Source organism: Acanthaster planci, linkage group LG09, assembly GCF_054643075.1.
Source record: "Acanthaster planci isolate LZ-2023a linkage group LG09, COTS_SCS, whole genome shotgun sequence".
Classification (NCBI taxonomy): Eukaryota; Metazoa; Echinodermata; class Asteroidea; order Valvatida; family Acanthasteridae; genus Acanthaster; species Acanthaster planci.
Window position 1 is genome coordinate 14,354,922 of NC_141785.1, and position 12,252 is coordinate 14,367,173.

Genomic DNA, 12,252 nt, shown 5'->3' on the forward strand with positions numbered 1-12,252 from the left:
GTACCTAGGTCTCCTTGTTCATGCACGTTTGTTTTCATTCGCCGTGCTTTCTTGAAAACGAGATTGTACAACCTTGCAAAGATTTACCTACCTGCAGTCGATGGGTTCCAGATTCCGTTAAGTTGACATCGCGCATTTGTTGTCAGCAAAGGTTTGATAAAATATTAGAATTTTTCGTAAAAGTAAAATATTGCTTTATGTTTATTACCTTATAAATCATCAAACTATGTAAAATATTGTGGTCTGTTTCATTTTGGCTTTTACCTACAGACTACCATAAAATTTCAAACAGTAAATATTCTATTCTGAGCTGAGAAAGAGACTGCCGCATTGCACTGTTCTCCGTGTAATTTAGACTTTTGGGGTGATGGGTCAGTTTTGGCAGGATCATAGACATGCGAGCAAATGTTTTCCAAAGCCCTTTTTCCAAGTTGGATTTTTAAAGAAGAAACTGAACGAAAAAATATTACAAATTCCAAAATCTTTATACGTATATTATTTTTGCTATCCAAGGTTCCGGAAGCTAGCGCACCATCATGGGTCAACTTTCAGGCTCTATTCATATGAACGACATGATCTTGCATAACGTACGGAATTTCCACCAATCAAAGTGGCCAGATTTGCAGACTCGTTCATTTATAATGCAGGTGTGGACTACGCAAAACAAGTCCGGAAATGTGATTGGCTGTTATACCACTTTCGGTATAGATGCGCCTATTCGCTGTGTACAAATGGCTGGCACGTTCGCCAAGTCAGGATTTCTAAACTGAACTCATAGTAATGTTTATAAAAACCAAAGATGTCCACAATCACAGTACTAGACAGTGCAACCAGTTTTATCAGTCCTTTGCTCGTACCACATTGACACAAAAAACAGTCAAGCATGAGGGTCCAAAGCTATGGAATACCCTGGATGACTCATTACGAAATATTCATAATCCTTCCCTATTCAAACGTAAATATAAGGCCAAGCTATTAGATGGTTACTTGAATACAAATTAGTCCAATGTTTTAATTAATCTCTTTTATTTCACAGGGTTACTAGTCCTAATTTTATGTCATTTTGTGTAGTCCATTGTTAATCTGTTGTGTATTATTGTGATATGTGATTCAATTCGTATGTTCAACTACTTGTAAGTACTCGGAGTTCCCTTCCCGACAAGCTTTGCTTTTAAGGGACTCCGTCCACATTTATGTAGCCTTAATCTGTCTGTATGTATAACCAATTATGTGGAAAATAAAATGAATAAATGAATAAATGAAATAAGTGGACAAAGGAGGACGCGAAGCAAGTAACGGCGCCCAGTCTTGCCCGATGTGTATCAATCCTAGAAACCAAGACGTCACAGAGATCACGACTTGAGTCAAATCTAAGGGTGCACCCTGGTAATTAGGCCAGAAATATGTCCTCCGAGCTCATTAATAAAAGTTATAGACTCAAAGTATTCTACATTAGAGGGTCCTGAGAGACATGGAACTGAGGAATTCAAGAAATATGAGACTGGACCTCTGGGCCGGACTCAGGGCTTCCAATTCTGAGCAATTTGGATGCAATTGGGTTTAAAAGTGGCACTATTTGAGCCATTTTGCTGAGGGAGGGTTTTTCAAAATGGCTACTTTTCTGGAAGGGACATTTTCTGCATTTTAGGGGTGGTCTGCTTCTGGTGAAAATTTCTCAAAAATTCATTGGTCAACCCCCCGAAAATTGAAAGGAAAATGAAAGAGGACATGTGGAACATCATTTTTCTGTGCAGCCTGAACACCTGTGAGAGTTGTGAGTATTTTTAAAATATTTGTGAAGTATGGGGATTTATCACTGCTGTCTATGGGAATTTATTTGTAGTGGTGCACCCCTAAGGAGCAATGCGCCCTTAGCTCTAGTGCCCAAAGGTGATGCAGACTAAACGAGCGAATTCCAGTTTTGGACTGGTCCCCGTCCCTATCTTTATACACGGAACAGTGGTTAGCTGGCACCCTGTAGATAAGGGTGGCTGAACCAGAAATAAAAGGTTATTTGTGCTTCTGGGGCCAATTTTATAGCTGCTTAAAATTAAGCACAACATTTGTTTCAGCGCGAAAAACCCTTCTTGAAAAGCAAAGATTACCAACTCAAAAACTATGTGATTATCATGCTACTGAACCCAAAGTCAGATGAATAACATATTTATCACATGGAGGTTTGGCTGGTAATCTGATTTGTCAAGCAAGTTTTTTTTTTCACGCTTAAGGTTCAGCAAATTTTGTACTTTAGCAGCTCTATGAAATTGGCCCTAGGACTTCGATGTCGATAGCACATCGAAAGTTGTTTTCCATCATATTCATCGCCGTGGGAATACAAGGGCAAGGTTGTTTTTCGCCGACCCTGGCAGCCACTCGCGGGAAGTACAAATCGCAGTGAGATCGCATTGGCCAAATTTTGTACTACGACCATGTTTAGCGCGGTGCCGAAACCGTCGGATACTAACATGAAAAAAAAGGACATTTAGTTACTTCGTTAAAACTCAACTAAAAAAAAAAATGTCTTTTGCAAAATTCAAATTCACAGTTTGATCTGGTTGGAAATAGTTTGTCAAGGAATTTTTATCGAAGACACAGAAATAAGTGTGGAAAGGGCGATTGTACTAACTCGTGTTAGGCTTGAATGCCGCTCGGCAAAAGCATGTACATAAGAAATCCTTCAGACTTTGTGGGCTAAACTGGTAGTAATGAGAACCATAATACCAGGAATAAAAGCTGAAGAACGAAGGATACTGACCTAAATTTCCTTGGTAGCCTTAGAAACTCGAATTAACGGTGCTTTTGATAACCAGGCTTAATTGGTTTTAATAGGAACATAAACATTAATAAGAACCTACAGTAAATATTATTTTGTTCAGCTCGACGTAATAATTACGTTGCAGCAAGGACTGGGTGCTACTTTGGTTTGTTTTATTTACAGAATTAACAAAGATATCTCATAAGTTTCATACAGTATGATTTGAATTTTTCGTAATATCTGACAACATGGTCAAGAAGTTTCAGATGTGTTTAGTGCGTTACAGCTTGAAACAATATCCTGCGTATCATATCACACTTTCATTCTGTCAGGTATCTCCTAACTACGCAAGCGTATAATTATAAGGGCCATTTGCAATACACTGGACAGCAAAAGAAACTTGCCACTTCTGTCAAAGGCCACACATAAAATTTCACTCCATAGAAATAAACAATTTTTATACACAGGTATGCTGCAACATGCCTTACTAATCACATGCCCAAAAAGAAGTGATTATCTTTATAACAAAGAAGAAATTGACATGCACAGCAACTTGGTTACTGAATCAAAAGTCACAGCATGTAACAGAAAGCGCCTTACGTTTTAAGCAGAAATCAATGTCACAGGACGAAATAAAGAAGCCACAATCATTACTTTTCAATAATGTGTATGCATAGTCAGTAAGGATGGCATCCCTATACAGAAACCACTCGTGCACATCATTTTGACAAAACAGGTGTACACTTTGTCATTGGTTGTTTAAAATCTTGTCCATTCATGGGTCATTTTTGCTTGGTGGAGAGTGCTTTTCCATGTGACTTTTGATCCATCAGTCTAATTTGTTCAGTCATCTGTGTCAATAATATCACAAGCTGTATACCATTGCAAAGAGGACATTCTACGCTTATTTCTCTTTCCCACATATAAAGTTTTTGCCATTGCAGTTAAACTTTTTGAAGTGGACACCCTGTGTAAGTATAAATGAAAAGGCACGGTAATCTTTCCAACGGGCAGTCAACTAGGGAATGCAGAATAGTCTACCCAATTTGCAAAGATGGAAATTCACGCCGCGAATGAGATTTCTTTTGTTTTTTGTTGGAAATCAAACTGTTTTGAAATACCAAATCTCCTTTTGTTTGAAATGATCTGAGACCCAATCTCAATGCATTCCACCCTGATGATACATAACAGGAATTTTGAAACTACTGAAATATTCGCTGCGGCGGGAGTTCAGTTTGACACCGCGGCAAGGTCATATAACAGTGAGATAGGCATTCAACGACTTAAGTCACTGCAGTAACTTGTGGCCTCTATATGCTTCCGTATTAAAGAGAGAAACTTCCAATTAACCTGTCTTTTCTTTGCTGATGAGGCAGCACTTCAACTCATGGCGGGTAAAAAGTTTTGATTTGTAAAAGTTTTTATTGATGAAAGTTTTGGTCTTCACTGCTTTTGTTCCACTTGGGACAATCCATCCCATGGGTTTTTTCATTTTTGAGATTTTATACTGCAAAAAGTGACACTAATCTGTCTGAAAACACTTGGGGCATACAGGACTTTGTCACTCTCCTTTCACCTGCCTATATGCCATTGACTCATTTGTTTTTCATTTCATGAAAATGGGAGTTTTAAGCAGGTGAACAGAGTGCTAATGATCCGTTTGTAGTTGACACCATTACAAGGCATGTCACACGAGTCAAAAGTAACAAGGACAACACAAAGGAATACTTTTGTTGCACATCATTTGTAGCTTGTGACTTAAATTCAGACTGGAGGTCTTGTTGTCTTGTGACAATCCCGTGGAGTCCTGTGACAGTCTTAAGAGAACAATGCTAATGATGCAAGTGGTCATTACTATGAACATCTGTATGCACCAGGCAATGTTGGGGAAGAATGCAATTTTAAACAGGATTACCTGGAAGTTTTACAAGGTTTAACAGGGTTGGTGAGGTGCCTTGGGGTAAACCTTGAGATAAGTTTGCATTCTTTCCTTAACTGACCAATATACATGTGTATCAATATACATGTACATAAAGAAATATCAGAGAATAATTGAACAGAAAAAACCTATTGTCAATTGTCCACAAATGGTTGAACAAATATCATGTCATCAAAATACACAACCCTCCTAATGACCACAGTGAACTTGTGGCATTAACACCAAAGTCTACGGGAAGTAGCCCCTGTGGCTGACTAGTGGCTTTCACAGGCAGACATGCTAGTCTTAACCAAAGCAGAATAAATTGGATTCAGCAGTTCACAGCAGTTTAAAGTCTTCTCCCTGGTCCAATCTCATGGGAAGGCTAGCAGAACATGTCGCTAAGCACATTTTCTGGCTGACTGAAAACCAGCCAGGGACCAGTTACTACCAACGCACATTGCAACATTTTGGCTGTAACCCATCTGTGCTGGACAAAGTCTCTCCATGCTAAGCAAACATACATGCTTCATCCCCTGCACAAATTGGACATAAATTTAAGTGGCATAGTCTCTTATCCATTGATTTTGTTTTTTTCGCCGTATGTACCCTATGATGCACATACATAGGAAGTGTAATGGCTACTTCTTCATTGTTGATTATTGCCACCTTCATGCAGTAGTACTCGTTGACAAGACAGGGAGGCTGATGATCCAGATCAATGTGAACATATGCAGGCCGTGGATGCACACTGTTGAGAACAAATTGCTAGATGTAAACAAGAGCTTAAATTGCTATAACAGAGATTGAGATCGTAGAAAAAAGTTTTTGAAACTGATCCGACTTTTCACACAGCTTCAATGCCTTAGTATGCACCACAGCTTACAAAAGTTTTATGAAAATTCAATCACTAAGTGCGGAAGAGATAATCATCTTCACCTTCAGACTACGATGAATTAGCAGGCAGTCTACCATACACATTGTAGTCAGCTGATAGCTTTCCTCCTGTTAGCGGTCTTGTTTCATTACTGACTCACTTTGCTTTCAACTTAATGGCAAATGGGACTGGGCAACGCAGGGAAGTCAGTTATTCACTTAAAGTGGAATCAGCAAATGCAAAGATACTTAGAATATTTGTTCATGATCATATGACATAAATTTGGGGTTCAGCGCAACAGTGCTTCTGAAGTAAATCTACAGGAAGTGTTTGATTCAGCAAGAAGGTTTGATTACCTGGTGGTCTCTCCAACACCCAGTTGGTCTGGATTAGATGGACCTTGTGTATACATGTAGATCACCACATCTTGAATATTCACGAGTTAGGCTGCATGGGCCCAAACTCCTTGCCAGTAGAGAACACACGTTGCTTGGCCTCATCACCAAAGGGATCTATGTAGAATGAATAATACTATGTGTTGCAAGAACCGACTGGATTTTGCATTTCTTATAAGAAAAAATACACTGTATGTAGTCTCTAAACTTTGCAGAGTGCATGCTCAATGCTGTGGTACTGGTACATCATGAGCTTAGGGCTCTGTGTATCACAATCCACAGAAAGTCCATTCAAATACAAACAAGCAAGGAAAAAGGCTTGGGAGACACCGTCTCCAAAACTCTCATCAAACAAGCTCAAACTCTGTAGGTAAAATTCTCAGGACCACACTTTTTCTCATTGTACCCGAATGAGTACTTGTTGGCCACTACTTTAAAATTTCAGGAGCACAGTAACATTTGTTGTAGCGCCATGTCAGTGTCCCTCACTTGTGTTGTACATACCATAGACAACTTCTAAAAACCACAATTAGTGTTAACAGGCTAGGGTCAATGCAAATAATGTTCATCCACATCACATTTGTCATACACAAGGTAACCACTCTCCAAAAATCAATTTTTTTCAATACCACCTACATGACAACACGAGTATGACCTGTATGACCTTGGTACCTGTTTGATGTCAATACTGGATACCCTTAAAATCTAAAAAAAATACACATTAACAAATGGCACCGCACATAATCTCGGCGGACCATGTGCCCGAAACAGGGATCTTTTTTTGTACATCAACGGTGCGGCCACCTCAGGATATGAAATTCCTTCGGCTTGTGTTCACAGGTTTGCTGTTACAATGGGTGGGGTATGTGACCTCTGAACCACAGTTATGACTGCAGGACAGGGTTTTTCAGTGGTATGGTGATTTTCCAGCAATTCTGCCCTTCACAATGAAAGTTCACATACATTCTATACAAAGATTTCTGTCTGTTTTTCAACAGGCAGCCAGGATGAAAAAATGGAACCAGGTTTTGATATTGACAGGCAGGTACCCCAGTATCTGGGTACCTGGCACAGGCCTACATCACAATGCTGACTTTGAAGAAAAAACTAAAAATTTTGAATTTCTGAATTTAATATAGTTTGGCATATAACCTAAGGGGGAAGAAATAAGTTAATGGGTTAGTTTCACAGCTTTAAGAGTTGTATTGAAAGTATTAAAATGTACCTCAGAGAAATGACCAGCTAATCAGCAGCGAAACGAAGGCTAGTAAAACGAGACTTGCATTCGACAAGGGGCACCAGATTTTTCTCTCGGAATGCCTTGGGGGTGCTCTGTAACTAGACATTGTCTTCCAGGATTGGTCTGCTTGCTCAATGGCATCTGGTGAACAGCCTGGCTCAGGTTCTGGCAAATTGATTTTTACACACATTCAAACTTCAATATCTTGCTCAGCCATTCCGTGTAAGGGTCATCATCAAACTTAAAAACTGAAGTGAAATAAATAAATTTTTCTCAGTTGTATTTGATAAGAGGAATATTTAAACCATCTAAATCTCAAAAGAACTTTTAAATCAAAGAATTTTTTATTTAGGTTACAGTCTCCTGAATATGGAGGAAATTTGTGGTCAAAAAGGAGTGGCTGGGGTACAAATCACAAACTTAGAAAGTAACTGAAGCTCATTCATATGATTTTACTTCATATGCATACATTAGGTAGCTATTCCAGTCTATTTGATAAAACATCGAAAAGGTCTCCAAATACTTTTTGTATTTTCCTAGGTTTTCATCATGAAAACACCCTCAAAATATGTCACGCCAGTCACATAATCTGACAATTTTTTTTAGATTACTAAAAACTAGACAGGGATTCAGCTAGTGTTTGATATTTGTAAATCAAATACAGTAGTAGTTTATCAATAAAAGCATAAATATTCTTATTTGCTTTGCATTCCTTGTAGAAAAAACTCTTTCAAGAGTGTCACGCGAGTCACACACGCGCCGTATGTCACACGAGTCACACGCCAGGAATTGAAATTGAGTGTAATTTTCACTGTGAAAACATGAAATTGAATCAGTTAATGAAATTAAAGATTTTTACCAAATAAATGATGCTGTAGCTACGTCTACATTCCAGTACAATTGCATCATTAATTGCAGCTCTTTCCTTTGTAAACTCTGTCAATTATACGTACAATACATGCAAGTATGATGATGGGCACATGTAAATGTACAATACATGTAGGTAAGATGGGCAAACATACACACCCTGGTCAGCAGATGCTGAAGAATCTTGGCAGCCAGTAGACAATATACTGTGCACAGTGCCACAACCCAACCTGATGAACAACAGGGGACAGCTGCAGTTCAATGAGATCATTGAAAGTGCAAAAGAAAAAGCACTGGACGAACCAAAAATTACAAATATTTTTCTGAAATAATCGTGTGGAATTCATGACACTCACTTTAATTAAATTCAGAGGCAGTTTTACTCAAAGTCAATGTTATGAATATATGACCTGTCAGCACAAAATGAGCTGTACATGGAACACTTAGGGTAAATGTATAAGTTGACGATGTGGCTTTATTCTTGCAGCTTTGCGTCTTTGTTCCCGACATTGTTTCAACATTTAAGACCAGGCACAAATAATGCTATCGTCTTTCCAAATATCACAAAATCAAAAAAGTGTCCTCTACTTCAATATAAAAATTTGAACCCTCAAAACAGGAAAGAGTGGGATGCGACTTTACTCTCATTTTGTCGTGACAGGCCACATACTTGGTGTAGTGTGTTAAATACCAGATTTCCACCCTAAAATTTGCCAAAGTAAAGGGATAAATAGCAATTTTCACACTCTTCCATAATGTATTTGCCATGTTTGCAGGTCCATCAGTTTTATTAATGTAATATTATAATTTGATTTGTTTTACTATTATTACAGTTATAGTGTAAAAGTAAAACGCTACTGTGTCACGCGAGTCATGCATTTGTGCCATGCGAGTCACATTTTCTTCAGGCCATTTCTCACAACAAGAGAGACTTGGCACAATGTAACCTATGCGTGAATTACGTCAGAGAATTAAGTTTTTAGTTCAGTAAAAATTTACTTTAGCACACTTGTACATTCATAGGAAATGCTTTTAGAATCAAGGGATATGAAAAATCCCCATTTCTATCCTGTCACTTGAGTCATGTCAAAGAAACCGTGATAAAGAAAACAACAAACATTTAAAGTGATCAAATAAAAACTAAGAGATACATCCAAAATGTCTTGTTTTAATTACATGCTAATTTGAGTTGAATAAGTGCCATGTTAGCAACAGTAATGCATTAAAACTCAACATTTTGTTTAAATGTCACACGAGTCACCATGGAATGGCTGCGCTGCCATTTTTAAAAAATAACATTCAGAAAGAGTTATATAATTAAACACACACCCAAAACCAATACTGAAGAGGCAGGTTCCAAAACATCCACTTCATCTAGCTAATGAAGTTAACTTCAGGGCAATTCCATGCCACGCTAGAAATTTATCACACTGTCACTAGGCCTCATTGGTATTTCATACACAAAAAAAGTTTGACCAAATGTAATGGTGCTACTGTCACACAATATTTGCATTATTTGTGTTCGGAATTATCCTCTATGGAGATACATGTAACTGATTCTAAGGATTATCACAAATACCATCTCTTTGACATACATCTTCACTGGCAAAACTCATATTGTGACAATTTGTAAAATACCATACAAGTTTACAACTTGAACTTTTTAAGAAAAAAAATTAAAATCTTACTGAAAGAACTCAAATCAGGTTCATCTGGACTCCTGTCTTCTCCTCTGGAATCAGTGTGGAAGTCAGCAGTGGCCACCGTCATTCTAGCGATAGTCCCAGGTCATGCAATCAAGTAACCTGCGGCAGCTGATTTGGGCAGGAGAAAAAGAACACCAAGTGAAAGAAGAAGTCTGCGGTATGAGGTCAGGGTTGTCAGTAAAACTTTTTCTCCAGTATTTAATGTTGAGTTAGCTCCAAAAACAAGATAAAGGTTTCAGTGGCAGGGATAATTTAACTGAACCTTCTGAAATTCATAGAAATCTTCCACTTTAAAGAAAAAAATGCAACTTTCAATGGACACAACATTACATAAAAATTAAGAGTGGTTGGCTCTACCATCCTCAATTCTGAAAGTGCATTTTGAATAATCTACATGTAGGTGGGTTTTAGTTTCAGGGAAGTTTTATTCTTTATAAGTGCTGTATGGTGCAAAGAGTATCATTACCTTAATGATGTAATGGCAGGACTGTTCCATAGGAAACAAGTGTTCCCAACGGAATTAACGCTGCCTGGAATGTTCTGGAACAACATGATGGAACACAAACGTTCCAGTTGGAACGGTCCAACAGAATGGGAAAGTTCCCAGTTTTTGAGACACTCCTACAGCAGGCATTTACCACATGTGTTACAGTCAGCTGACAGCTTTCCACCAATTAACAATCTTGTTTCATTACTAACTTACTATGCTTCAACCTAATGGCAAATGGGACTGGTCAACACAGGGAAGTCAGTTATTCACTTGAAGTGGACTTCAACTGATGCAAAGATACCTAGATTATTTGTTCATGGTAACATGGCATAATTTTGGGGTTCCGCGCAACAGATCTTCTGAAGTAAAACTACAGGAAATGTTTAATTTCCCCAGATCTCTGCCTATGGGGATTTTACATTGATCACGTTCGATAATTTTTGGAAGAGTACAGTGTAATACCTCACTGAAACCACCCTATTAAACACTCACGTTGGAATTTTACCTTTGACTTCTTCAGTAACATTTGGGAAAAGTCACCTGGAGACGGGTATACGAATTTTATTGACGACCTTTCACGTCTAGCGATGGACATGTACGTTTTGCCCTAGGTCTCCTTGTTCACGCGCACGTGTTTTTACTCGCCGTGCTTTCTTGAGAATGAGATAGATTGTACAACCTGCCCTTGCAAAGATTGACCTACCTGCAGTCGATGGGTTCCAGATACGTTTGAGTTGACATCACACATCTGTTGTCACAAAGGTTAGATAAAATATTAGAATCTTTCATAAAAGTAGAATATTGCTTCATGTTTATTACCTTATAAATGGTAAAACCGAGTAAAATATTTTTTCGGCTTTCACTGACAGACTACCATAAAACTTCAAATTGTGAATGTTTATGTGCGTACGAGACTGCGGCATTGCAACTTCCAGGTTCTATTATATCGGCAGAACAAAAACAAACTGACTGGTTTCCGTCAGATATCTTTCCAAACTAGCAGTTCACAACTCTTGGCGCGAACCAGTCCCCCTTTCTGCGTCTGACGCCACAACACGTGCTCTAAATGCGCACGCAGTCTTGCAATGGCGGGTGTTTTGAAGGTGCCACAGAATTTGTGACTTGTATTTTGAAGCAGAATTATCGGGAGAGTATGAGCTATTTCTTCTACTCTCCTACCAGACGATACGAGGGTTGGTTTGTAACTGCTATTCGGTGGGTATTATTTTAATGAATTTGAAACCAGCAGGCCAAAATTAACATAATGTATCATTTGTTGTTGACATCAATTTGTAGAGTGTCGGGGGGAAGGGTTTGTTGGCATGTGTCATGTTTTCTCCTCCTGCCGCCGGCGTAACAAAAAAAAACTTCATAAGAGAGTAGGAAAGAAAGTAATCGGTATACTTATCAAATGTTATTACCAGAAGCCAAAACAACACCATGATATAAAAACAAAGATAGTGGGATGACTGTGAGTAGGGTTTTCATAGAGGAAAGACACAAAAGGAGTTACAACTCTGGCACTTGAAAGTGTTCACTGATAGTCTGATTACTGCCTGCATCTTAGCTGAACAAGCGAAGCCAGAAATATCCTAGCAGTTGTAATTTGTTGCTTGTAAAAAAAAATAATACAAATATTGCTGTGACCAGGAAATGGAGAAAAATACCTGACATGAGACCTACTTTTGCCATCGTAAATGAACTTTTAAAATATGGATACACTGTTCCATTACCCATGCAAAGTATGTAATGTTATTCTCCACCCTCCAATACGTCAGTGTTCAAAGACTTGGCTAAGACTGGCTAACAAAATGTTGGCTTTTACTGGAAAGCTAAATTTGTAAGTAACAAAATGCGCTATTTCATCACAAGTAGTGATCATGAAATCTCATAAATTGTACAAATTCCATAATAACAATGATTCAACCCATCTTCGTTCTGAACAGCCGGGAGCATGCCGTGGGCAGAACGAGAGAAAAGTGCCAGGGGCTGCGGGACGAAACA

General features: G+C 38.5%; 1 protein-coding gene across 3 annotated transcripts; it reads right to left on the reverse strand.

Moving 5' to 3' along the window:
• Positions 1-2,907: 2,907 nt before the first annotated feature.
• On the reverse strand, positions 2,908-10,997 carry LOC147798178 (uncharacterized). Of its 3 annotated transcripts, none has more exons than XM_087141508.1 (6): positions 10,952-10,997; positions 9,741-9,866; positions 8,212-8,303; positions 7,171-7,350; positions 5,907-6,062; positions 2,908-5,424 (listed from the first exon to the last, which is right to left on the reverse strand). In XM_087141508.1, the coding sequence occupies exons 2-4, from the start codon at positions 9,820-9,822 to the stop codon at positions 7,210-7,212; spliced, it is 315 nt and encodes a 104-aa protein (XP_086997634.1). In that variant the 5' UTR covers positions 9,823-9,866; positions 10,952-10,997; the 3' UTR covers positions 2,908-5,424; positions 5,907-6,062; positions 7,171-7,209. The 3 variants fall into 3 exon arrangements, with proteins under 3 accessions (XP_086997634.1, XP_086997633.1, XP_086997635.1); XM_087141507.1 differs by lacking the exon at positions 10,952-10,997 and adding an exon at positions 10,754-10,928; XM_087141509.1 differs by lacking the exon at positions 10,952-10,997 and adding an exon at positions 10,754-10,927 and having other exon boundaries at positions 8,212-8,282.
• Positions 10,998-12,252: the final 1,255 nt, after the last annotated feature.